This window comes from Lepidochelys olivacea, assembly GCF_965140295.1.
Source record: "Lepidochelys olivacea isolate rLepOli2 genome assembly, chromosome: 14".
NCBI classification, from domain to species: Eukaryota; Metazoa; Chordata; order Testudines; family Cheloniidae; genus Lepidochelys; species Lepidochelys olivacea.
In genome coordinates, this window is record NC_140424.1 from 41,350,095 (window position 1) to 41,377,022 (window position 26,928).

A 26,928-nucleotide genomic window follows, 5' to 3' on the forward strand; every position below is an offset into this window, starting at 1 on the left:
GGTTGGTTTTCCCGCAGCTGGAAAGGCAGGGAGTGGATCTTGCCCCGCGTAATCCTGGTGTATTTGCGAGCGGTCTGCACCTTAACTGTAGATTTACAAGTAGGTTGCTGCTTAGTTAGCATCACTCCACGGCTATGCCCAGGCTCCTGCGACAGCCCCGTGCAGACAGTGTGGGTATTTTACAGTGACAGCAGGCTGCAATTGTCGGAAAGGAAAACAACCATTTTAGACTGAAATTTTATCCGGGGATTTTGTTAACATAGGGCTAAGAAGGGGTATAGAGAGAGAAAGAGCCAGGTGGCTTCAGGTTATTTGGAGGAAGATGAAAGCAGTTTATACTTTATTCCTTCCCCATCCCCTTTCATTTCGGCTTGTGGTGTTTTTTGTTTCGTTATAGCTTTGGGGCTGCTGCTTTTCCAGCCTTTGGGAAATGAAGAGTCCTTGGTCTCCAAGTCCTTTGCGAATGAAAACGTTTCAAGAGTTTGCAATATTCATAAAAACAAGTTGAAGTTTATTTAAAAAAAAATTCTCTAGCTGCGTTTGATTCCTGTATTTCAGTATAAAAGGCAAGATTATTAAACGGTCAGAATATCTACTACGCAAAGACTTTATAGCACGGTAAACCTTATTTTATAAACCAAACCTAATTTCCACGAAGGATTCTTATGTGGATAGGTTAAGAAACAACCTTTTTACCAGTTTCCTTCCCCAATATTGCTTTTATCCCATCTCTACAGTCAAAAATGATGAGTATTTAATTGATGAAACCTCAATCAGTAACTGATTTAATTAGATTACTTTCCCTTACTATGAGCAGCTCTTTTATGAGAAAAGTGGGTGGCCCTTAAAAGGGCCTTTGGGTCTTAATTCGGTGGATGGTTTCACCTTAACACAACCACGGCACGCAAAACTTTATTTAGAGCTGGTATATTTGGTCACAGCCTTAGTGCCTTCCGACACAGCATGCTTCGCCAACTCCCCAGGCAAGAGCAGGCGGACCGCCGTCTGGATCTCTCTAGAGCTGATGGTCGACCTTTTATTGTACAAAGCCAAGCGCGACGCCTCTGCAGCGATGCGCTCGAAAAGATCGCTCACGAAAGAATTCATAATACTCATGGCCTTGGAAGAAATGCCCGTGTCCGGATGGACCTGCTTCAGCACCTTGTAGACATAAATTGAATACGACTCTCTGCGACTCTTCTTACGCTTCTTATCCCCTTTCTTCGCACTTTCCGCAATCAGCTTCTTTCCCCCTTTCTTCGGCACACGCGCAGACATCTTCACTCCCCTTCTCGCTTCTAATCAACATAAAAAGACACCAAGCCCCTCGGAGTTCCTCTTTATATAGATTGTTGCCCGACCTGAATGAAGACTGAAAGCTCTTCGGTCCTCACCTTTTCTAGCCACTGCTCGTTCGCGCGTCAAGTCTGATAGCCTGAACATGACGGCTCTGTTCACTATCTGCTACTGAGAAGGCGGCATAATTGATATAATCTAGTGTTGTCTCAGACTTTCTTCTTAGATTAGCCCACTCTCAACAAAGCAGTTTGATCCTCTACGGTTCCAACAAAGCTTTGTAAAAGTCAGAATATTTACGATTTAAATTTCCATTGGAGAATGTCTAGCGTGTTGGAAGTTATCTTGTTTTCCCATATTTTAAAAAAAATCATTTTATTTTCACTTTTTACATGTGAATCATAGATGTAACAAGAACCAGTTCCGTGCAGTTCTGACCACTGGCCTTTTGACTCTTGGTACACAGTTTCAGGTTGACAGAAAATAGAAGTTTTGATCAGCACTTGCCATCTGTACAAAAGAGCCATGTGGCTTCTTTTGCAGGGGTCAATGGATTTTTTTAACCTTTGTCATCTCTGTCCTTTATTAAACAATTAACTTGCCTGGGGGAAAAATCATTTCATCTAATCTCTCTCTCTCTATGTGTCTGAATTAGGTTTCTAAATCTATTCCTAGGTGTCTGAACAGGTGTCCTGATTCTAAAACCACTGTCCACCCAGCAGCTACTCCTGAGGTGAATAGATGCTGCTGATAACTTAGAACTTTTTTTGGGGGGGGATGGGGAGCCTACAGATTTTTGGAGTTTACTTATGTATTTAAGACTTTAACTGTAGGCACCCAGGACTCAAAACCTTTGACCAGAGAGATCCCCTGTTGTTGTCTTTCTTCTTTTCTAAATACTTTCCCCCCATTCCCTTTTCATTTTCCCAGATTTTTGGCTTGACATCAGACTTTGTTGGAAGTAGTTTGAACTTAAACAAAACCATTTAAATATGGTGTTCTTCTGTTTAAATAATTGAGAATCTACCAGCAGAGCTAGAGGAGATCAACCTCTCTATGAAGATGTAGGTTGGTTGCTCTGCCTGATAGCGATTCACTTGGCATTGATAGCACACAAGAGCTGTCTGCTTCATTCTTGCCCCTTTGCTCCCTGGGTGCAAAGTTCACCCAAAAAGGAGATTCTGAGGCTGCCGGGGGGAGCAAATATAGGCACAAGCCCAGGTGACTGAAAGGCTGTGCGCCTATAGAGCAGTATATATGGAAGAAAAAGAGGTCTGGCGACAATACAGTAAGTTTCCAGCCAGGTCCAGCAGAAGAGCAGCAAAGACATGCTGGGGTCGGCTTTCAGCTCAGCTAGTTTTCCATCAGGTCTCTCCAATACGAAATTAGTGAATTAGTGGCTGGAGGGAGAGTGAGATTCCCGGCCATGGTCTCCTGCTAAGAGGGGACTGGCCAGAGTGGGTGGGTGGGGGTCTCACCGACTCTAACGTTCACCTCTCCACACCTATACAACCAGTCTCTCTCTGGACTGCTCCATCTGAGATACCATGGAAGTGTTTCTGCATGGAAATTTTTCAGTTTCCATATTTTGGTTTTCAGGCATTTGATTTTTCTACTTTTTTTTTGGCCAAAACCCAATTTTCCATTTTTTTTGATTGAATATTTGATTTTGATTGCAAATGTTCAATCTCCTTTTAAGGGACTACCTTAACCACATTTTTAAAAACATTGCCATAAAATTGGGCCAGGCAGCATGAAATCTTATGGTTCACTTGTGCTCCTTCACCACTCCTTTGCTGTATCCACTTGTCTCTAGATGTCTATTGAGATTGTAAATTTTGAGAAGTGGAGGCTGTCTTTTCCTGACATGTTTGTACTAAGAGCTTAACACACTGGGGCTCGAGTTGGGCTGGTCAAAACTATTTCCCTCAAAACTTTTTTAATATATTATTTTCAATATCAGAATTTGTCTAATTTAACTGAAAAAAATTCAATTTCCAATCAGGAAACTGAAACAAAAAAAATTAGACAAAATTTTTTTAAAAAATTGTTGTCAAACTTTTGGGTTTTTTGTTTGTTTGTTTGTTTTTCAGCAGTTTTTGGCTGAGAATTTTTGGTTGCTGAAAAACAAAACAAAACGAAAAGAAAAATATGGGGGGAAATGGGAGATAAAAAGCCAACATTTTCCATGGGGATTTTTTGTGTGATCTAGCCCCTGGGACTTCTATGGGCTATTACAATACAGTATACAGAATTATAATATACTAGTTTTGTCTCTTTCACTTGTTCCAGCCACCAGATGCTCAGCCACCTAACCTGGAGAAAGAAATGATTAAAACTATGGGACCCTATAAAAGGGTAAGTTCCCATGTGGAACTTTTTCTTCCAATCCCCCTCAAAAAAAAAACCCAAACCCCTTTAATTACTTTCCAGCTAAAGCTTCTACGTTCATATCAAAATAAAACCCACCACAAAAATACAAATAGAAACATTCCAAACTAAGGAAATCACAAGCTACGATCACACAAACAGCCATTTCTCTCTCTCTCTGTCTCTCTCTCTCACACACACATAACATTGAATAGAAACTCTCTATATTGAATAGAAACAGCACCCAAAACACCTTAACGCTGATGCTCTAGTTCCAGTAGACATTGACGTGCTGTTTTAAATACCAGCATTCAGAGAAATGTCCACTGAGCCCTCTCTCTTCAAGGCTACCACTTCCTTTCTCGTCCAGGGCTGGAGTTGATACTAGGATTACTTCTTCTACCAGCTGAATAGTGTATCTAAAATGTGTCATTTCTCTTCTGGACTGTAGAGGACTCTGTATCCCCGCTCACAGGCACAGTCTCCTCCATTCTCCCTGTCTGTGTGCGGCTGGAGAGCTGGGTGTGATGTCAACGCAGGGGACTGAATATAGTGGCTTCCTCATCTTCCCTTTCCTGCTTTGTCTCTGCTCTGAAAGCAGCCCTAGCAGGGAAGCAGGGATGGAAGAGCAGCTTCTACAAAAGCTTCCACTGTAGGGAGCTGCGGTTAAATTATGGAAATAGTGAGGTTTGAACCTGAGTCCTTCAACTCTAAAAGCACCAGCCGCTAACACTGGGTACTAAAGGACTAGGCTTATTAAAGGGTGTAGTACATAGACCAGTGACTAGAGGGAGATGAAGACCAACTATCTTCAAAGGAGGTGCTGTCATCATCATGAATAAGTTGCAATATGAACAAGAGGCTGCTAGGCAGCTCTCTAACTCGACATTCTATAGGCCATTATCCTCTGATCCCACTGAGGATTACCAAAAGAAACTACACCATCTGCTCAAGAAACTCCCTGAAAAAGCCCAGGAACAGATCTGTGCAGACACATGCCTAGAACCCCGACCAGATCTTGGGAGACAGACCAGTCCTCGCTTACAGACAGCCCCCCAACCTGAAGCAAATAATCTCCAGCAACCACACACCACACAACAAAAACACTAACCCAGGAACCTATCCTTGCAACAAAGTCCAATTCCAACTCTGTCCGCATATTTATTCAAGTGACACACATCATAGGACCTAATTACATCAGGGGCTTGTTCACCTACACATCTACCAATGTGATATATGCCATCATGTGCCAGCAATGCCCCTCTGCCATGTACATTGGCCAAACCGGACAGCCTCTGTGTAAAAGAATAAATGGACACAAATCTGACATCAGGAATTATAAAATTCAAAAACCAGTAGGAGAACACTTCAACCTCTCTGGCCACTCAGCGAAAGACTTAAGGGTGGCAATTTTGCAACAGAAAAGCTTCAAAAACAGACTCCAAGGAGAAACTGCTGAGCTTGAATTAATTTGCAAACTAGATACAATTAACCTGGGTTTGAATAGAGACTGGGAGTGGCTGGGTCATTACATACATTGAATCTATTTCTTCATGTTAAGTATCCTCACACCTTCTTGTCAACTGTCTAAATGGGCCATCTTGATTATCACTACAAAAGTTTTGTTCCTTGTTGATAATAGCTCATCTTAATTAATTAGCCTCTTACAGTTTGTATGGCAACTTCCACCTTCTCTGTATGTATCTTCTTACTATATGTTCCATTATATGCATCCAATGAAGTGGGCTGTAGCCCACGAAAGCTTATGCTCTAATACACTTATTAGTCTCTAAGGTGCCACAAGTCTTCCTGTTCTTTTTGCGGATTCAGACTAACACAACTGTTACTCTGAAACCTGTCTTAACATGAGTCACAAAATACTTGCCCAGTGGCAGAGAAGGCAGCTCCTTGGTATCCAAGACTAAGGGCTTGTCTACGCTGGGAAGTAGCCTGAACAACTATTCCATAGTAGCTCCTTTGTAGACGCTCTAATTCTGGACTACAGCCTTGCCCACTCTTGCAGCGGTGCATAGGGTATGTGTGTCTACACTCCATATTGAAAGACCAGTTACATCCACACTCACTGCTGTGTGTAACTATTGGCCAAGACAGCAGCCATCCCACCAGTACCCTTGTATGTCTCTCTGTCATTGAGATAGACCATGGTAGTCTCTCACTGTCACAAAGCCAGGGGGAATCTGGCTGTGCGGGGACAGGGCGTGTGTAGGGGAATTCCCCAGGAGGCAGCAAGACTCAGATGCCTTCATGGCTGAGCTCACTTGGGGACAGTCAAGAGTTTCTTGAGTTTCCCCTATATATAATTGCCTCACTGTAATTGAGAAATGGGCCCTTCCTAGTCCCTTGGTGCCTAGACTCTATGGTTTATGTCTACACTGTGATAAAAACCCACAACGCCAAGTCTCAGAACCCAGGTTAATTGACACACGCTTGAGCTGCAGGGCTAGAACTGCAGCCTAGATGTGTGGGACCAGGCTCTGAGACCCTCCCCTCTTGTGGGAGCTCAGAGCTCAAGCTCTGGCCCAAGCCCATATGTCTACAATGCAATTGTATAGCCCTGCAAGCCTCAGTCAGCCCTGCAAGCCTCGACCCAGCCCTTGTGCTGCGTGTCTTTTATGGCAGTGTAGACGTACGGTATGCCTGGGAAACTGGTCATTAAAAGCGTTCTTATAACACATTCTGGTTTGCTGTGTGGGACTCCTTTTGAGGTCGGTGTATTAATGGAAGCAGAAGGTTGGTTTCCGCATTTATTTTTAATCCACAGCAGATGCTTGAAAGCCTCAGTCCAGGCTTTTTGCTTTTTTTTTTCTTTTTCCCCACTGACCAATCGAATGTGTGATAGAAAGACTAAAGTACATGAAGAACACAGGACAAATGCCAACGACCCATCATACCTTGTGGTTTCTGCTTAAGCAATTAGGCAAAGGACCCAACAGCTGGTGTGGTGCATACACCAGAAATAATGGGAACAACATGAAACAAAAGTGAAGTGAGTGAGATACAACAGAATAAAAACATGCTCTGTGTGCATCTCACTCGAGGTTTATTTCGTGGGGGAATTGTGTTTAAAATGTGTCATATTTGTTCTTTGTGTAAGTCACTTTCCCCTGCTTTTCTGTATTTGATAGAAATACCCCGGATTTTACAGAACCTACCACTCACTTTATTGGATCTCAATCATTTCCAAGAAAGTTTCTGAGAGAGAGAGAAAAACAGAGTTCTAAACCTGGGTATTTCCAAACACTTTGAAATGAAAATAACTTGGAAATTTCATTTTAATGCAACTCCCCCCCCACCCCATTTTTCATCTAATTCTAATCCCTGGGGGCTCCCTAAAACACAGGAAAAGACGCTCCAACTGAGGGAGATTCGGTCTTATCCTTTGACATCTCTCAGAGGACAATTGGTCCCTGCCCTCAAACTGGTAAAAGCTCTCAGGGAAAGTATGTGGCACTAGGGACAGGAAAAACTAGCAGGGCTAGAGAGATGCAGTTGTTCCTCCCAGATAAGGTATTGTTGCACTGGGAACTGGATCCTAGAAGGAAACTAGATGCAAATATGTTGCATCATCTTATAAACTGGGCCTACGGCTGCTGTCCCCAATCAGCCATCCCTGTTTATTTGGCCTGTCTATGCAATACAGTCTCAGTCTTTACCAGGGTTTTTTATAGGTTTTTAATGAGAATCACAATGTTCTTGAGATGATTTTTACTAGGGTTGGTCAAATATTTCCATCAAAACCTCTTTTCACTGGAAAATTGGATTTTTGATTAAATTCACTTTTTTTTTCTTGCACAAAATGGCTGTTTGCTTTCCTCATATTTACTTTATTTATTTATTTATTTATTTTTGTCACCCCCCAAATCGAAAGTTTTCCAGTTTGCAGCAATGCTGTTAGCCAAAATCCTGTGTGGTTTGGTGCATTTTTCAGCTGAAATGTTTTGCTGTCTGGTGAGTTTTCTGGTTTTCATGGGGTTTTTTTTGCTGTTGTTTTTACAAAAAAGGCAACATTCTCCACTCAGAACGTAGGCAACCTCCCCCCTTTTCTGTGTAAAATTAACCCAAGTGGAGGGGGAAGGGGAACAAACAAATAAACAAAAAGCCACATTTCTTGACCAACTCTATTTTCTACCCTTCAGTGAATGATCCTTAGCTGCCCCTTCACAATCACTATTCTCTGGCTATACAATAGCCCAGGGGTTCTCAAACTTCATTGCACCACGACCCCCTTCTGACAACAAAAATTACTACAGGACTCCATGAGTGGGGCCGCAGCTTGAGCCTGTCCGAGCCCTACCACCCCAGGTAGGGGAGTGGAACTGTAAGGATAAGGCCTTTTCCTGTAGCCATATTGCAAAAAGAAAAGGAGTACTAGTGGCACCTTAGAGACTAACCAATTTATTTGAGCATAAGCTTTCGTGAGCTACAGCTCACTTCATCGGATGCCATATTGTTTGGCCTATAGCCTTATCGTAAGGCTGAAAGCCTACTGCCTTTGTCTGCAGCCAGATTAAAAGAGCAGCCGCCGTTAGCTGAGAAGCAGGAAGTCACATCCTCACATTCCATCTAAATTAGATTAAAACAATGTAATATCAGGTTGTTAAGAAGGAGATCCTGACCCAATGGCACCTACTATCACCAGATAAAGAAACAGATCTTAAGATGGTTAAAGAAAACTTAGTTTGATGGCATCCTGTCTGGCAAGAGACCACTTATCAGTAGTTGTGGTTGGGAAATCCTCATTTCTGTATTGTTTTGTCATTATGGTCCCCACTTCCTTATTGTTTGTCTGTATGATCTCTGTCTGGTCCTTTGATTGTTTCTGTCTGCCATATAATTAATTTTGCTAGGTGTAAATTAATTAAGGTTTTGGGTTATGATTGGTTGGAGAATTTTGTTAGGATTGGTTAGTAAAATTTTAGTAAAATGATTGGTTGAGGTACAGCTAAGCAGGACTCAAGTTTCACTATAAAAACTGGGGTCCAAAAGGAAGTTCTTTGGGGAACCAACTCCAGGACACAGTCCCAAAGATCAGAGCTGCCAGACCTCAACACTTTGGCAATGACACCGTACAGAAACTGGAGTCCCCCAGATGGACCTGATCCCGACTGGCCATCAAGAAAAGTTCATCTGCCTTACTGCCTTATTGTATGTGTAGCATTGTATTCTGGTTTTGGTAATTGTTAATAAATAGATGTTAAGTAGGATATTACTGTGTAAGACTCTTTCACTGGTAAAAGACCCCGTAAGCCCACAAAAGATTAAGCCTGGGGCCCAGAGGGAACTGGTGTCTGCCCGGAGCTCGGAGGGAATGGGTGCTTAAATTGACAGGGTTACACCAGAGCCCTAGGAACTGGGTAAGGGTGGGTGCCCTAGAACATACGGTTACGCCTGGGTCCTAGGAACGGGATAAAAATGAGTGCCTAAATTAAGAGGGTTACGCCTTGAACCCTAGGAACTAGGTAAAGGTGGAAGCCTTGAGCCCTGGAACTGGGTAAAGGTGGGTGCCCTAGAGTGAGCAAGTGACAGAGAATTTTGTGTGGGTAACAAAGCCAAAGCCCCACCGTCCAAGGGCTTCAGTCCCAGGCAGGGGGCCTGTAACCTGAGTCCCGCCACCCAGAGCGGAAGCGCTCAGCTTGGGCTTTTGCCCCAGTACCCAGCAAGTCTAAGCCAGCCCTGGCAACCCCACTAAAATGGGATTGCGACCCACTTTGGGGTCCCAACCCGACCCACAGTTTGAGAAGCACTGGAATAGCGTGGAGATTTTCCCTAGTAGGAACATTTTCTGTGGGGAGGCGGGGAAGCCTAGAGTTGTCTCTTGGAGTCAGTCTACACTAGATCTGGTATTTGCTACACCTGCACCATCACGAGCATGTGTTATGTTAGTGCCACCCCTCAGGTCCACAAGCGATGGTGCACAAGTGTTGCCAACATGGTAGCAATTGCACTCGCTTAGCGTGTGTCTCCCTACCCTACATCAGGTCATTGTGCCATTTAATTGATAAGATCCAGCACCTGTGACGATCAGTGGAAAGACTCACTGTTGATTTCAATGGGCCATCAACCCTTTGCTTCCAAGGGTCAATGGCCAATGGACCTCTCAGGCAAAGCAAGGAGTTTGCATTCTGATCTGCATGGAGGGATTTCCTCAGGGTCAGATGCATCCCAGTGATAACACCATTGGCTGCCGAGGAGTTATGCCACGGGTGAATGTGGTTTTTCCAACTTCGGGGAACACATACACTTTAATGATAATATCTAGCTCTTATGTAGCACTTTGCAAAGGAGGTTATTCGCATCATCGCTGTTTGACATGTGTGGAAGCTGAGGCAGGAAGGTCATCCGGACTACAGCCCAGGTCTCCTGAGGCCCAGTCTAGTGATCTCTCAATGAGGCCCCCCCCTACCTCATGGGGTATTCTTGTTTGAGTCATCCAAAGTCTCTAACTCTGACCTACAGACTGATTCAAATTGACACAATGCAATCAGCCAAAGGACATGCACAAGCCCATTCCAGGAAACCTTGCTCAAGGCTCAGTTAATTTCTGTGAAGAGGAGATTGGAACTGAACTTCACAGAAGGAGTTCTGCCTTCTGTGAATCGAGGAAAATACTCCAACAGGAAGCTGTTCCACCCAGCTGTCTAGATTGTACATAGGCGCGGGATTTGGGGTGCAGGGGTTTTACATGGGGCTCCGCTCCCAGACCCCCACCCAGGGTCCCAGCTGTTGGCCCCACAGCCGGGCTCCACTTCTGGCCCCCATGTGGGGTCCTGGCTGCTGGCCCTGCTCCCGAGGCTCTGGTCCCAGTCCCGCATGCTGGCTCCCAGCCCCGCGCCTGGGGTCCTGGTTGTCAGCCCTGTGCCCAGGGTCCTGCTGCTGGCCCAGCGCCTGCCCTCGGCTGTGGCCCCATCCATGTCCCACCCTTCCAGACTCTGCTCTCAGCCCCAGCTCTGTGGGTAGGGGACAGACAGGGGAAAGGGGGGTGGCTTTCAGCACCCCCACTATTCAATGTATTCCAGCACCACTGGGATTGTGTATGAAATCTGGTGTTTACAAACCATGAGCACAAATTCTGCTGAGTCTGCATCACCCAGTGCTCAGAGGAACCAGGCAGAAACACCTCCTCCCCTGAGCGCAGAGAGATCTTTCGCCAGAGAAACTTCAACTCAAACAGGCGTGCGGGGAATCCTGTCGAACTGGACATATATTTTGTTTCGCAATCTGGGAGAGAGCTGGGAACAGAGGGTTTGTGAGGCTAGGTATATAAGCCAGTTGCAAACCAGCGTCCTTGAGAAGGCTATTGGGGAGTTTCGGAGAAGTAGCTGCAGACCCTGTGCTTGGAGGTAAGGGATCTGGTGGGCTGTGTGTTTGGTCAATCTGTTACTGCTTTGCGAGGGCTCCTTTGACTCGGCTGTACAGCCTCTGATCAGAGCAGACGTCTGGTTTGTCTCTAACAGGGATTACAATCTGTCTGCTCAGGATGGGTTTGTGAAGTCTCTGAATGCTGATTCCTGCTTTTTAACAAGAGTGTACTTTATTTTTTTTTTTTATTTTCTGGGAAGAGTATCAAATAATAGAACTGCCTGGAAATTGGGATGTCTGTTTTCTCTACAGAAAATTTTGACTTAAAAGAAAATGAAAACCTGATTTATTTTTCAGTTTTCAGATACACACCAAAAATATTCAGCCCCCCGCAAAGGTGCCAACACTTGAAAAAGTTTTGCCCCAAAACTGCCACACACAAAAATCAGCCCCAAACTGCCAAATTCTCATTTTTTTTGGCTCAAAATTATGAAAAAAAATATTTTTTCATGTAAATAATGAAAAAAATTGCCTCGAAGAAGCTGCAAATAAACAAAGAGGCTGTGGAAGCTCTGAGTTCTTAGCATGTCTGGCCATCAAGTCTTGTACGTCTGTGTGGACCGTGTCCACTTCAGTGTGTGTTGTGTGAAGAGCCTCAGTCCCACCATTCAAATGAAAGCTGTGGTGGTTTGCTTTTCTTCTACCCTGGCTGGTCTCAAGAAGTCCCTTCTTGTGCCACTTAACCTGCTATTGAGAGGATATGACTTTCCAGGGACTACTAAACAAAGTCATCTGGTCATGTTTTGAAAAATGATACCCAACCCTTAGGTGCAGTTAGGGCTAATGGAAATCTACAGAAAATATTTTCCTCCGCTAAGTGCAGGGCTCAGGGGCGGCCGGTGACCCAGCCGTTGGGAAAGGCTAGCCCCTGGCCCCGCCCCTAGTGCCTGAGGCTCCTCCCCTTCTGCCACCCCTCCCCCCCCTTTTGCTCCTCACCACTGCCCCTGGCCCCAGCGCTGGGCAGCCAGGGGGCAAGTTTCCAGCTCTGGTGTGCAAAGTGGCCAGCCCTGGAGCGCCGGGCAGCTGGGCAGCACGGCCCCAGCACCAGCCACTCTAAGTCCCTGCGGGAGGCAGGCCAGCCAACCTGGGCCAGGGCAGAGCGCTGAGAACAGCAGGAGGGGGCCTGGCCTGGAGGCAGAGCCTGGGCGGGGGCCACGCTAGGCTGTTTGGGGAGGCACTGCCTCCCCCTGCCTACGATACCTGCCGCCCATGGCAGAGTGTGTTCTCCTGAAATGCTGGGTTGTGAAACAGAGAGACGTGGTGGGGGAAGTAATATCTTTGATTGGAGCAACTTCTGTTGGTGAGAGAGACAAGCCTGCAAGCTACACAGGGCTCTTCTTTGGACGTTGGCCCAATCAATTCCACCTTGTCTCTCTAATATCCTGAGACCAGCCCGGCTACAACAACACTGCAAAGAACAGGTAGTGGATTGTCTAGGGACTGCAAGGAATCATAAATTTTGAGGGGGAAGGCACGGTTAGACCATCCGTTTCATCTTCCCAGGGCTAGGGCACGATCATAGGTGGTGGGTATAATAGGCCAGGAGAGGCTAAGCCATGTCTGTGCTCCACCTCTTCCCCTCCCTGCTCCACCCCGTCCCCGAGGCCCCACCACTGCCTGGGGAGTCCCTCCTCTCCTCCTCTCCACCCCCACTCTGGAGGTCCCGGCCGTGTCCCTCCTTTCCGCCACCCTTCCCCCACAAGACCCCCCCGCCGACTTCTCCCCTCCGCACCCCGCCATGCCTCCACAGAGGAGAGGGTGGAGGAGAGGAGGGACACGGCCACTGGTGGGGTGGGGATTGAGCAGTGCCCGGGGTAGAGTGTGGGCAGGGCCGTGGGTGGAAGAGATGGGACAGGGAGCCAGCCTTCCCCAGGGGAAGTTTCACCTTCAACCCATGGACAAGATTTCTCCCTGCAGGCCATTTCCTAGGTTTTTGTCCAGTCTTGTGTCCACACTCCAAAGTGATGGAGCAGCCACTCCTGGCAGTTCTCTTGGAAGACGATTCCACAGCCTGATACTTTCCCATCTCACAATCTGGACGTTGTCCAATATTCAGCCTGAACTTGACCACGTTCATGTTCCTCCTTGGATCTTCCTCTGCAACCCCCTGTCTCACCCTTACTAATTCCTCTCCTGATGGCACCCCCAGTCACACTCAAGCTTACACCAACCCCGCCGCGCTTACACACCAAAGCAAAGACCAAGGATAAAGCCTGTTAGGATTGAACAATCAGATGAAGAGGCATTATCAATCTCTGGGTTTGGTTGGTTAGTTGGTTGGTTTGTTTTTATCTCTAGCAGTCAGAAGGGAAGTTTCAGGCAGAGATGACTCTTGCTCCCGATCCAAAACTCATCCATGGGACTTTCCCTAAGAGAAGTGAGCTTCTGGAGGAATTCAAAGGTAATCAATCCATCCTAACCCTGAGCCTAAAACACTCCATGGTGTGATGCTTTCTCACAACCACTGGAGGTGCCGATGAGTTTCCTGGTGCACTCCAGTGACTGAGGAAGCTTTTGCATGCGTGGTGGATAGCATAACCTGAGGAAGGCTGTGCCTCCCCAAACAGCCTTGCATGGCCCGCCCATGCTCCTCCCTGAAGCCGGTGCACTGGGGCTGGGGGCACACAGGGGTGTGTGTGTGTGTGTGTGTGTGTGTGCCCACTCTGGGCTCCAGCGGGTGAGAGGGGGCAGAAAAGGAGGGGTGGGGCCTTGGGCAGAGGGGAAGGGCCCCATGCTGTTAAGTAGAGATGACTGGAAAATTGGAGACGACCCCCGCCCCTGCGCTGAAAAATGTTACCTTTCTTAAAAGCCAGCAAACAAACAACAACCTGGAAAGCAACATTTTTGGGCTGGGGGAAGGTGGAAGGGAGAGTGAAAATGGAAGAAGTTTTGGCCAACGGCGGAAAAATAATCAGTCTGGGCTGGTTTTTTTTTGCACGGATGTGTGTTGTTTAGTTTTCCAATGAAAAAATAGCAATTAAAAAAAATAAATCAAGGAAAGCAGAACCTTTCCGTTTCAACAAACCCCACAATTGCCACTGGAACAGTTTCAGTGGAAGGAACACTTTTGATCAGCCCCACCACTAAGGGGCTACAGGAGCGGATGCCCTTTCCCCGGTACGCTGGTGGCTGAGGAGTCTCCTAAAGCAATTCCTCGAGGATGACAGTTCCCAGGCACTCCCAGATGGGATGCAGGTGGTGAGCACCCCAAATGCTGTGGCTGTTGAGCCTAGATACATGAGGAACGCATGAAGCTCTGGTTGCTGGCAATATTGGCCAGATGCCCTCTCAGCTCTAGATACTTGGAGCACTGCCCAGGGATAGTCTACGGGAGAGAAGCCCAGCATCTGTAGATCTTTCGGACCCCATGTGCTGTACACAGCCAGATCTAACGCTCTGATTCTCTCTCACCCCTCTCAGAGGATGTGATTCTGGATCCTGACACCGCGAACCCGTGGCTCATCGTGTCTGCGGACGGGAAATCTGTGCGATCAGGAGAGATACCACAAGAGTTCTTGCCCGAGAATCCCAAAAGATTTGATCTTGCTCCCTGTGTACTGGGCACCCAGGGGTTCACTTCAGGGAGACATTACTGGGAGGTGGAGTTTGGGGATCAGAGGGAGTGGGCCGTGGGGGTTGCCAGAGAGTCCGTGCAGAGGAAGGAATGGCTCACTCTTAGCCCTGAGGATGGGATCTGGTCTCAAGGGCGCTGGTGGCTTCGGAGGGAGGCATTCGGCTCCTCTGAGACCCTCCAACCCCATAGTGGGAGGCCTGGGATAATCGGGGTTTGTCTGGATTATGAAGGGGGGCAGGTGGAATTTTATGAAGATGACCATACGACTATAATGTTGGCCTCCTTCAATGGGGAAAAAATGTTCCCCTTCTTCTACTTGGGCGGAGGGGTCCACCTCACACTGATCCCTTGAGGCTTAGGGGGGAAACATCCCACTGGGACCCCCCCCCATGAAATGTGCCCCTCTCTCTAGCCATTTCCTGCACCGCCTCCCCGAGCCTCTGCAGCCTTGTCTACATGCAGGCTTTGCACCAGGGTCTGATTTAATTTGAACCTGGAGCAAACACCAGTCTGGATGATCTTAATTTGGCTTAAGAGCGGTGTGACTCAATTTTAAGCGTTGCCAGCACAAGTGGTTTTCTTGTGATTGTCATGATATTTGGTGTTTTTTTTCTTATGATTCCATCCGGATCTGCGCTCTTATTAAATCAGTCCGTTAAAATAATAATAGTGATGGTAATTATTAATTAACCGTTAATAACACAAACAGAATAAGAAGATTCATTCAATACCTAAAAGAAGTTTTCAGCCCTCCGAGTTGCAGAGGAAAGATTGAAAATGTGACTCCTAAAGGCTCCAACAAATTAAAACATTTATTACTGTAATATCTTTGCATCAAAGGGTCATTTTCTAATCTGGGTCTGTATAGCACCTTGCCCAACATGGTCCTGATCCATGACTAGCTGCTACAACAATCTTTTTTTAAAATCTCCTGATTTTTGAGGAGCCCTGACTCACCATTTTTGAACACTGGGGGTTGGCAAGACTGGCTTTAGCTTAAACTTGCTCCTAATTGACTTTAAAAGCATCGTTTGTCTTGATTTAAGAGGGTCCGCGCAGGCATTTGAAGGGGTTGAACTACATGCGGCTTCAATCCCAGGTGTGGCTAAACAGGTGCAGTGTTGCATGGAGACAAGCCCTTCAGGAATGTCTACGCCCCAGTGTGGATCATCCCAGCCTGGGTCAAGGGTCTCGGGCTAGCGGGGCGTGCGCGAGGGCTCCAAAACGTCGTGCGTAGATGTTGCAGCTCAGGTCTGAAGGCAGGGGAGGAGGAGGGGCTTCAGAGCCCACGCCTCAATTTCAAAGCCCCATCCACACAGCACCATTCAGAGCACTAGCATCAGCCCCGTGAGCTTGAGTCTCTCACTCCCTTGGGCTCCAAAATGCAGTGCAGATCTGCCCTTCCTTTCTAGCTTTGATGAGCCTGGAAGACTCCCTAGTTCACTCAGAGCTTCGTCTTGTCCTCTTCCTAACCTCCTAGACCCAGATTCTCAGTAAGAGATAGGTACCTAAATAGCTTTGAGGAAGTGAAACTCACTCCCTAGTCTCTGTGGTCATGCTCCCGCGGAGACTCTCCTAGCAGCATAGGGTATGTCTACACAGCAATTAAAAAGCCACGGCAGAGAGTCCGGAGCCCAGATCAGCTGATTCATGCTCGCAGGGCTCTGGCTCTGGAGCTAAAAATATTGGTATAGACTTCCGTGCTCCAGCTTGAGGCAGGGCACTCAAACCCCACAAGGCGGGAGGGTCTCAGAGCTCAGACTCCAGCCCGAGCCCAGAAGTCCACATAGCAATGAAACAGTCCGGTAGGCTGCGTCCCGCAAGACCAAGTTGGCTGGCATGGGCCAGCCATGGGTGTCTGGTTGCTGTGTAGACATACGTATGGTCTATTCTCTCTGCTCTGTGACAGAAAGGGAACGAGACATGAGGCATATGAGAATGATGCTCCAGGCCCTTCATGGGCTGGCCCTTCCTCATCTCTATCCCTGTTTTATTCAAGTTAACAAACAAGCCAATAGCTTGGGTGGGGACTACCCCAGCAATAACGGGAATATGAAATAAATGTGAAGTGAGTCAATGGGAAACTCCAGTGAGATGCACAGAATAAAACAAAGCCCAGTGCCAGGCATGCCCCAGGCCTGTTAATGAGGGGATTTCTGTTCAGAATGTGTCCTTCCTGCTTTTCTGTAACTAGCAGAAATATCCCTGATTTTGCAATAAACGTTGAGTCCCTTTTTTCACTTCATTGCATCTCAATCCTTTCCCAGCTCCTTGCCTGCCAAACACAGGTTGGAAAAAAAATTAAGTTCAAGAAGATTGTCATTTTAAGTGAGATGGCTTTGGAATATTTGCTGAGAAGAAAACAAGCAAACAGTCATTTCAGGTTGACCCGCAACAATTTCTTTTCTCTTCTTTTCTTTTTTCTTGTTTGGTCACTGTATCAAAAATTGATTTTTTTGCTCAGCTCTACCCAGCAGCTCAAGGCAAATCCATTCCCTCATTTTTCTTCCTTTCCCCTACTATGAACAATGGGATGGCTCCTCTGCTTTGCCCCCCCCCCCCACTCCCACCCCTTCCCATCCCTGCAACATGCAGCCTGGGAACGGGGACCCCACTACAGCATCTCCGCCAGGTCTGAGAGTCCACTTCTTTCTCCTGCTCATCTGGCTCAGGTGTTGAAGAACCCCAGGAGCTGCAAAGGGGATATAGGGTCTGAGGGGCAGATGTGGGGTCAGAACTGATGGAGGGAGCTGGATGACAGCAGATCTGAGGGCAGAATTCAGGTAGGAGCTGAGGGGGGCAGACAAGGGAGAAAGACAGATGTGGAGGTTGGGTGACAGTCAGATCTGGGAGTGGGGGACAGGATTGATCTGGGTTTTGGGAGGGGAGAATTCATTGCTGGGCAGGGGATATTCAGATGGGCGGATGGACACCTGCAGCAGAGACCAAAGTCACACATTTGGGAGAGGGGGCAACATTAATTGACACACACTGGAGGGAGTTCAAATATCAGAGGACAGACCCCCAAAAAACTGCTCCATTTTTTTTTAATCTCATGGGTTTGGGGCCAAGCTCAACATTTTTGGGGGGGAAAGAGGGGATTGAGTCATGGTTTTTCAACCTTTGAGGTTGGCAATATTATAATCTAGACAGATGCTCCTCAAGCCCAGTGTTGAGCTGGAGCAGGTTGTTAAATTTAGATGCCCTTTTAGAACCGGTTGTTCCGCGAGGTAGAACTGGTTCTAAACGGGCTTTTAAATTTAAGCGGCCCAAAGTGGCGCCTTAGGTGCCAACTCCAGGGATGCTCCAGGGCTGGAGCACCCACGGGGAAAATTTGGTGGGTGCAGAGCACCCACCGGCAGCTCCCCACCCCACCCCTGGCCCCAGCTCACCTCTGCTCCGCCTCCGCCTCCTCCCCTGAACGCGGGGCCCCGCTCCGCTTCTCCGCGCCCCCCCACCCCGCTTCCTGCGAATCAGCTGTTCGGTGGGAAGCCGGGGCGGGCTGAGAAGCAGGCGGTGGCTTCCCGCTCAGGCCCAGGGAGGCAGAGCGGAGGTGAGCTCGGGCGGGGGGAGGGGGCGCGAGGAGGGCCGCCCGTGCCGCCCGTGCCGCAGCAGGTAACCCCGGGGTGGGGGGGGGCGCAAGGGAACCGCTCCCCGCCCCAGCTCGCCTCCACCACCCTCGGCCTGAGCGAGAAGCCGCGGCCTGCTTCTCAGCCCTCCCGGTGGGGGCTCTGCACCCACCAATTTTCCCCGTGGGTGCTCCAGCCCCGGAGCACCCAGGGAGTCGGCACCTAAGGCGCCACTTTTGATGTGATCAGTGGGGGGAGCGGCTGCTCCCCCTGCTCCCCCCCAGCTACGCTCCCCCGCCCCTAGGAGCCAGAGGGACCTGCCGGATGCTTCCTGGGAGCTGCCCCAGGTAAGCACCGCCGGGACTCCCCACCTCGCCCCCCGGCAGGTCCCTCCGGCTCTTAGGGGTGGGGTGGGCACCCACTACAGTGGCCCACAAGACCCTCCTGCCCGGTTCTGGGGGCAGTCAGGGGACAGGGGAGGGGGTTGGATGGGGCAGGAGTCCTGGGGGGGCGGGGGTGGGCAACGACCCCCTCGTGGGGTGAGGAGGGAACCCGTTGTCAAGATTTTGGCAGCTCATCACTGCTCAAGCCCCATGAGCAACACCAGCACTATTTCTCCCAGGACATAAATATTTGCCTCTGAGGTTGCTTTGTGGCCCACACTAGGGCAGGGGTTCTCAACCGGGGATACGTGTCCCACTGGGGGTACACAGAGATCTTCCCGGGGGGGGGTACATCAACTCCTCGAAATATTTGCCTAGTTTTACAACAGGCTGCAGAAAAAGCACTAGCAGCAAAGTTTAGTGCAAACTAAAATTTGAGACAGACAAGTGACTTGTTTATACTGCTCTGTAGACGATACACTGAAAATGTAAGGACGCTATTTATATTCCAATGGATTTATTTTATCGTTATAGGGGAACAAGGAGAAAGTCAGCCCTTTTTCAGGACTAGCGTGCTGTGACGCTTTTGTATGGTTATGTCTGATGGCGTAAGCAAGTCGGTTTTGAGTGAGGGGAAACTTGGGGGAAGGCAAGACAAATCAGACTCCAGTCGTCTGAAAAGTTTGAGAGCCCCTGCACTGGGGCAAACCAAAACATGACTGGGGTGTCACTGTGCTAGCATATATCCAGGTGTGTGCAAACTGCAGTGAACTGGCAACCAATCAGTCCCACCAGGAGCAAAACGTGTAGGCTGGCCAGAAGTTGGGAAACACACAAACCTTCAGGCTCTGTTCTCTTGAGCAGGCCCAGTGGCTGCTGCTGCAACAACGGCCAAAACAACTTGCAACGTCAGGAAGGGGGCTGATTGCTGATGAAAGCTCCACCCAGCCCTGGGCTTCAGGAAGCAGATAAGTGCAGCTCAACTCTGTGTGCACCTGCTCAGCCGGGTACAAAGACTGCTGCAAATCCAGCCAAAACGCTCCAGGAGGAAGCTACTTGTTCCATCTGCCTGGATTATTTTAAAGAGCCGGTGATGATTATAGACTGCGGGCACAACTTCTGCCGAGCCTGCATCACCCAGTGCTTGGGACGACAGGAGACCAGCCTCTCCTACCCCTGCTGCAGGGGCAGCTTCCCCCAGAGACACCTCAAGCCCAACAGGCAGCTGGCCAATGTGGCAGAGGTGGCCAAACAGCTCAGCCTGCAGCTGTTCAAAGAGCCCCGAGGCGGGAGGGTGTGTGAGAAACACCTGGAGGCTCTGAAACTCTTCTGTGAGGAGGATCAAACCCCCATCTGTGTGGTGTGTGACAGATCCAAGGAGCACAGGGCTCACACGGTGGTTCCCATAGAAGAGGCTGCCCAGGAGTACAAGGTAGGAACCATAGAATCGTAGGACTGGAAGGGACCTCGAGAGGTCATCTAGTCCAGTCCCCTGCACTCGTGGCAGGACTAAGTATTATCTAGACCATCCCTGACAGCTGTTTGTCCAACCTGCTCTTAAAAATCTCCAATGACAGAGATTCCACAAATTCCCTAGATACTTTATTCCAGTGCTTAACTACCCTGACAGTTCAGAATTTTTTCCTAATGTCCAACCTAAACCTCCCTTGCTGAAATTTAAGCCCATTGCTTCTTGTCCTATCCTCAGAAGTTAAGGAGAACAATTTTTCTCCCTCCTCCTTGTAACAACAACCTTTTATGTACTTGAAAACTGGTATCATGTCCCCTCTCTGTCTTCTTTTCTCCTGACTAAATAAACACAATTTTTTCAATCTTCCCCCGTAGGTCATGTTTTCTAGATTTTTTAAATCATTTTTGTTGCTCTTCTCTGGACTTTCTCCAATGTGTCCACATCTTTCCTGAAATGCGGCGCCCAGAACTGGACTCAATGCTCCAGCTGAGACCTAATCAGCACGGAGTAGAGCGGAAATCACTGGCAAAACACTGCATTATTACCGAGATCTTGCATAGCAAACTCTATAGCTAAAGGGAATACACTAAGAATTTTTTAAAGTACGGTTTTACACACACTAAAGGATCTAAACCTCATTTTCCCCCCATAGGCATGGGATTACTCTGCATGGGGTGGTGAACCGGGGCTGCCGTGCGGGGTGGAGTCTCTGCACTGGAAATAGTGTGGGGGCTCTGTCCCTGCATCAGTTCACCCATAAGCTGGGTTGGGGGATAAGAATGGGACCCAGAGGGGCTGGAACAGCCTCTCTGGCACCCTGAATTGGGCCAGGAACCAGGCAGTAACTGATTCCCAATTTGGAGCGAGCTGTACCCTACCAGCCTCAGGAGCTGCTGTCTCTCCTATTTCTCTGTCGTCTCCCCCCCCACACACACCCATTCACAAGGAGCTTTCTCACCACTAGCCCCATTCTGCATTTAGGTCTTATTGTGCCTGTTTTGTTTTGTTTCCCTGAAAGCCCCATGACAGGGTTATGACGTCACCGGTAATAAGGAAGAGGAAGACCTGAACAACTGAGAGGGGGGTTTGTTTTTAGTCACAAGATTTGGTCTCTTTTTTGTTAGCACCTGCTCAACTTGACCCAGCCCGGGGCAGCGTTTAAGTGTGAAACTGGTGTTCAGGACACCTGTATTCTTGTTCTAGCCCTGCTGGTGGCCTTGGACGAGTAACTCCCCCTTCCCCCTTCTGCCTTGGCTATTTAGACCAGTGATAGTTAGACCGCAGCTGGCAAGCCACAAGTGGTTCTTTAATGTGTCTTCCTTTACCACATGATCTTAAAACACTGTAAGGTTAACAATTAAATCAATCAGCATGCTTTTTACTATCTTATTAACCAAGTAAATTATTAACTTGCACCAGATTATTAATTTATTTGCTGTGAGAATTATAGAATATCAGGGTTGAAAGGGATCTCAGGAGGTCATCTAGTCCAACCCCCTGCTCAAAGCAGGACCAATCCCCAATTTTTGCCCCAGATCCCTAAATCGCCCCCTCAAGGATTGAACTCACAACCCTGGGTTTAGTAGGCCAATGCTCAAACGAAATCTTTCCCCTGTCCTACTGTTTAAATATGAATAATATTGTAGTAAATGAAACAATGAATTCACATGACTGTGGCTCTTTTGGGTCACGTTGATCGCTCATTTGGCTCCTGAACCGCTCATGTCTGAGTATCACTGACTTAGACCTGGTCTACACTAGTGCTGTAAATCAATCTAAGTTGAACTAGTTAAGTTATGTAACGTAACTTAAGTTGATGTACCTTAGGTTAGTTTACAGCCATGTCCACACTACTCAATGTCGATGGGAGACGTGCTCCCGGCAACAGAACTTCTGCCGCTCATTGAGGTGGATTATAGACGTCGACGGGAGCATAGGCACAGACTCCGTAGGCTGGAGCACCCACGGGGAAAAATTGGTGGGTGCTTTGCACCCACTGGCAGCCAAGCATCCTGCCCTCCCGCCCCAGTTCATCTCCAGCTCCGCCTCTTCCCCTGAGCGTGCAGTGTCCCTGCATCTCCTCCCAGCACTTGCCGCCGTGAAACAGCTGTTTCGCGGCGTAACAAGCTGTGGGAGGGAGGGGGGAGGAGCGGGAACACGGCGCACTCAGGGGAGGAGGCGGGGCTGGGGCAGGGATTTGGGGAAGGAGTCCAATAGGGGCAGGAAGGGGGCAGAGTTGGGGCGGGGACTTTGGGGAAAGGGTTAGAATGGGGGTGGGAAGGAGCAGGGCTGGGGTGGAGGCAGGGCTGGGCAGCAGAGGTCAAGCACCCACTGGCGCCTGCAGAAGTCACTGCCTATGGCTGCTACCACATTCTAACTAATAATATTGTAGGCATTAGCACCCGGTTTAAAACACAGTAATGAATACACCATATTAATAAGCAACAGGGCTAAAAAATAATCTATTAGTTATTGTTGATGGCAAAGCCTCAAAAATATGTTGTATGTTTAAACAGAGCTCATAAAACATTTTTATTTTTGTTCATCTCCCAACTTCTTAGGTGCAAATTCAGAGCCACCTGGAGATTTTGAAGAAAGAGAGAGCTGAGATTCTAGCGTTTCAATCGAGTGGGGAAATGAAAAGCCAGGAACTTCTGGTAGGTGCCGTTATTGCTTATCAGCTCCAGGACATCACTGATACTTGGAGTGAGATCAGTACTTACTTACTCTGCTGTCTTTTGCAAATTCTCTTCTGGTTCAGAGATTCTTTGTTTGTGATAGGTACTGCATACACTTATATGGGTCTGGGCCTCTTGGCATAGGCGCAGACTCCGTGGGTGCTCTGGGGCTGGAGCACCTATGGGGGAAAAATGGTGGGTGCTGACCACCCACCAGCAGCCCCCCATCAGCTCCCACCCCACCCCCCAGTGTTGCCTGCCCACTGGCAGGCCCTGCCAATCAGCACCTCCCCCTCCCTCCTTGCGCCTCTGGCCCGCCGAGATCAGCTGTTTCGAGGCGTGCAGGAGGCTCTGGAGGGGAAGGGGGCGGAGTGAGGATGCAGCATGCTTGGGGGAGGGGGTTGAACTGGGCAAGAAGAGGTGGGGTGGGGGTGGAGCAGGGGCAGGAAGAGGCGGGGCGGGATGGGGCAGGCAGAGATGGGGTGGGGTGAGGCTTGGGGGTGGGGTGGGGGCGGGGCCTGGGGCAGAGCCGCGGGTCGAGCACTTCGGAAAGTCAGCGCCTGTGCTCTAGGTGCTAACACAAATGTACATGGAGCCTAAGAAGGACAACGGAGACTGCAGAAAAATGCATCATCCAAACAATGAGGTTAATAATGCTTGTTCTCTGCCATGCCTGCTCTCCGAAGTCCCTCCTTCTGAGGCCAGCCTCCTCCCCTTCTTGCTATTCAGAGGATCTGGCTTAAGGAGGCTGCTGACCAGAGGAGGCACTTTTGCTACTGGGGAAGCGATCAGAAAATTCTCTGTCAACAGGTTTCAGAGGAGCAGCCGTGTTAGTCTGTCTTCGCAAAAAGAACAGGAGGACTTGTGGCACCTTAGAGACTAACCAATTTATTTGAGCATGAGCTTTCGTGAGCTACAGCTCACTTCATCGGATGCATACTGTGGAAACTGCAGAAGACATTATATACACAGAGACCATGAAACAATACCTCCTCCCACCCCACTCTCCTGCTGGTAATAGCTTATCTAAAGTGATCATCAAGTTGGGCCATTTCCAGCACAAATCCAGGTTTTCTCACCCTCCCCCACACAAACTCACTCTCCTGCTGGTAATAGCCCATCCAAAGTGACTACTCTCTTCACAATGTGTATGATAATCAAGGTGGGCCATTTCCTGCACAAATCCAGGTTCTCTCACTCCCTCACCCCCCTCCAAAAACCACACACACAAACTCACAACAGGAAATGTCTGCACTTGTATTGTTATGGGTTGCCATACACAGTAAAAGCTGTGTTATCCGGCACTTTATCAACCAGCAAGCTCTATTAACTGGCATTTCTGATCTCTCCCAATACAAATCTTCAATCTAGTAACCGGGTCAAGTATACTGCCCGGGAGGTTATGCAATTGCCCATTCTGCACTCTGCTTTTATGGCAAAGAGACAGAAGACAAGTCAGCAAGCTGATATCAGGGATTTAGTCAAAAGAGCAGCTTCCAGGGTGTATCGTAACAGATTCAGCCCAATCTCCTATGCCTTCTCCGTCTACAACGATAATTGATGTTGATAATGCTGTCCCGGAGGCACTGCAAGATCCTGAAGTGCCTTCTGAATCATTCCAGAAAGATTAAATTCTGTTCATTATCGTTTTAGTGTTGTGTATTTTTAGTGATCTGGGTGTACGCCATGCGCTGCCCAGAGTGATATGTAGTGTCATAAGATAACCTGCTGTATAGAAAACTTTCCCTGTATACACCAACGTGCTTCAAGAAACCGACCACTCTGCAGTGCAGTACTAATAATATTGTAGGCATTAGCACCCGGTTTAAAACACAGTAATGAATACACCATATTAATAAGCAACAGGGCTAAAAAATAATCTATTAGTTATTGTTGATGGCAAAGCCTCAAAAATATGTTGTATGTTTAAACAGAGCTCATAAAACATTTTTAATTTTGTTCATCTCCCAACTTCTTAGGTGCAAATTCAGAGCCACCTGGAGATTTTGAAGAAAGAGAGAGCTGAGATTCTAGAGTTTCAATCGAGTGGGGAAATTCGAGTGGATTGGTGAGTACCTGTCTACTGTTTTATACGGTATTCATTTTATTGTATTCTAATTCTTTGAAAATTCGTATTCCGTTGGTAAGTATAATTTTTCGTTAACTGGAGTTTTTGACTAAGCGACAGCCCCCGTTGCCCCAACACGCCGGATAACAAAGCCTTTACTGTAATTATCCTGCAGAGAGCTACAGAAGAGTCTATGAAATGTCCCAACCACTCTCTGTGTGTCCCTGACCTGATCTTTTCCCTGTCTGTGTGCATGTTTGCTGCAGAAAGAAGTGGAAGCCGAGAGGCAGAAGGTTGTGTCTGAATTTCAGCAGTTGTGCGTGTTTCTGGAGGAACAAGAAAGATACCACCTGGGCCGGCTGGGCGAGCTGGACAAGGCGATTGTGAAGGTGAGGGATGAAAATGCCACCAAATACTCTAAGGCGCTCTCTTGCCTCAGCGATCTGGTCTGCGAGATGGAGGGGAAGCGCCAGCAGCCAGCGAGTGAATTCTTGCAGGTGAGACTGTGTTAGCTACCCCACACCCCCCAGATTCCTGCACAGTCTGTGTGCTGCTGATCTTTGTGTTGTTATTTAGCTCTTTGAAAGCTGAGTCACGGATTCACGGAAGTGATGGGTGTCAAAGATCAGCTGGGAAAAGGGGTGTGTGTGTGGGGGGGGGAATCTTTTATTGGACCAACTTCTGTTGGGGAGAGATAATCCTTTTGCACCACACACGGCGCTCTACGACGACGCTGCAAAAACCAGCTGTGTTATTCATTCATGCCCTTTACCACAAGTCCCAGGATTTTGGCCAGAATATCTCAAGAATTGGGAGCTCTCACTGTTGTTCCTGGGAAGAACATTCCACAGCCTAGCACACCTCACTGTTAGGAAGTTTTCCCTGACAATTACCCTCAACTTTTCCTTCCTTGGTTTCATGCTGTTGCAAGCTCTGCAAACACAGTGTGGTTCTTTGTCCCACTCACCCACTGGCTGGATCATGCCATAGTTGGTACTTCAAATTTAGTGTAATCCAGGCTAAAATTCTGCTTGTGGGTATGTCAGTCTGCTTCTGGCCTCTTCTAGCGGCCAGAAAACACACAGAGAATCATGAGCCTGCTACTGCTTCCAAACTAACATACCGAATGAGCTAATCAAGGGGTAGAAGTCATATGCCACCTTTCAGACTTACTTTGTATCATGCTGTATATTGAGTTACAGTAGAACCTCACAGTTACGAACACCAGAGTTACGAACTGTCCAGTCAACCCCACACCTCATTTGGAACCGGAAGTATGCATTCAGGCAGCTGCAGAGACAAAAAAACCCCCCAAAAAACGGAAAACAGCATTTTTCTTCTGCAAAGTAAAGATTCAAAGCTGTATTAAGTCAATGTTCAGTTGTAAACTTTTGAAAGAACCACCATAAAGTTTTGTTCAGAGTTCTGCACTTTTCAGAGTTCAGAGCAACCTCCATTTCCAAGGTGTTTGTAGCCCTGAGGTTCTGCTAAAGAGTAGCACATTTGTAGATTTTTCTGTTTGTTTGTTTGATGGACTTTCACACTACAAGGGAAGGAGCTGTTAATAATAATAACGCCCCATTCTTATACAACACTTTTCTCACCAGTAGATCTCAAAGCATTTCACAGGCAGGCTGTAATATATTAAGCCTCACAACACCGGGTGGGAAGCTGGGGCCCAGAGACACTAACTGATGTGCCCAAGGTCACACAAGAAGTTTGTGGCAGAGCACAGAATTATGCCCCAGTCTCCCAACTTCTAGGCCAGTGCTCTAACCACTGTGTAGAACTCCATCTACCACTGTGTGGAACTGCGTGCAGATCTGGTCGCCCCATTTCAAAAAAGATATATTGGAATTGGAAAAGGTACAGAAAAAGGCAACAAAAATTATTAGGGGTATGGAACAGCTTCCATATGAGGAGAAATGAAAGTATTTCTTCACACAACACACAGCCAACCTGTGGAACTCTTTGCCAGAGGATGTAAGACTATAACAGAGTTCAAAAACGAACTAGATAAGTTCATGGAGGATAGATCCATCAGTGGCTATTAGTCAGGATGGGCAGGGATGAAAAACCATGCTCTGAGTGCCCCTAGCCCAGGGGTGGGCAAAACTTTTTGGCCTGAGGGCCACATCG

General features: G+C 47.9%; 2 protein-coding genes and 1 pseudogene across 3 annotated transcripts; 2 read left to right on the forward strand and 1 right to left on the reverse strand.

The window, feature by feature from the left end:
- Positions 1 to 912: 912 nt before the first annotated feature.
- On the reverse strand, positions 913 to 1,292 carry LOC311531165 (histone H2B 7 pseudogene; annotated as a pseudogene). Its single transcript has one exon. The product of its transcript is annotated as a histone H2B 7 pseudogene (transcript).
- A 12,079-nt stretch (positions 1,293 to 13,371) lies between these two features.
- On the forward strand, positions 13,372 to 14,972 carry LOC311531011 (vespryn-21-like; the record flags this gene model as incomplete). The annotated part of the gene is made up of 2 exons (XM_084648071.1): positions 13,372 to 13,447; positions 14,467 to 14,972. The coding sequence occupies 2 exons, from the start codon at positions 13,372 to 13,374 to the stop codon at positions 14,970 to 14,972; spliced, it is 582 nt and encodes a 193-aa protein (XP_084504197.1).
- Positions 14,973 to 19,503: 4,531 nt separating this feature from the next.
- Positions 19,504 to 26,260, forward strand: LOC311531012 (zinc finger protein RFP-like; the record flags this gene model as incomplete). Its single annotated transcript, XM_084648072.1, has 4 exons — positions 19,504 to 20,004; positions 22,605 to 22,700; positions 24,701 to 24,789; positions 25,056 to 26,260. Coding segments are annotated over 4 exons (687 nt in total). The 3' UTR covers positions 25,057 to 26,260.
- Positions 26,261 to 26,928: the final 668 nt, after the last annotated feature.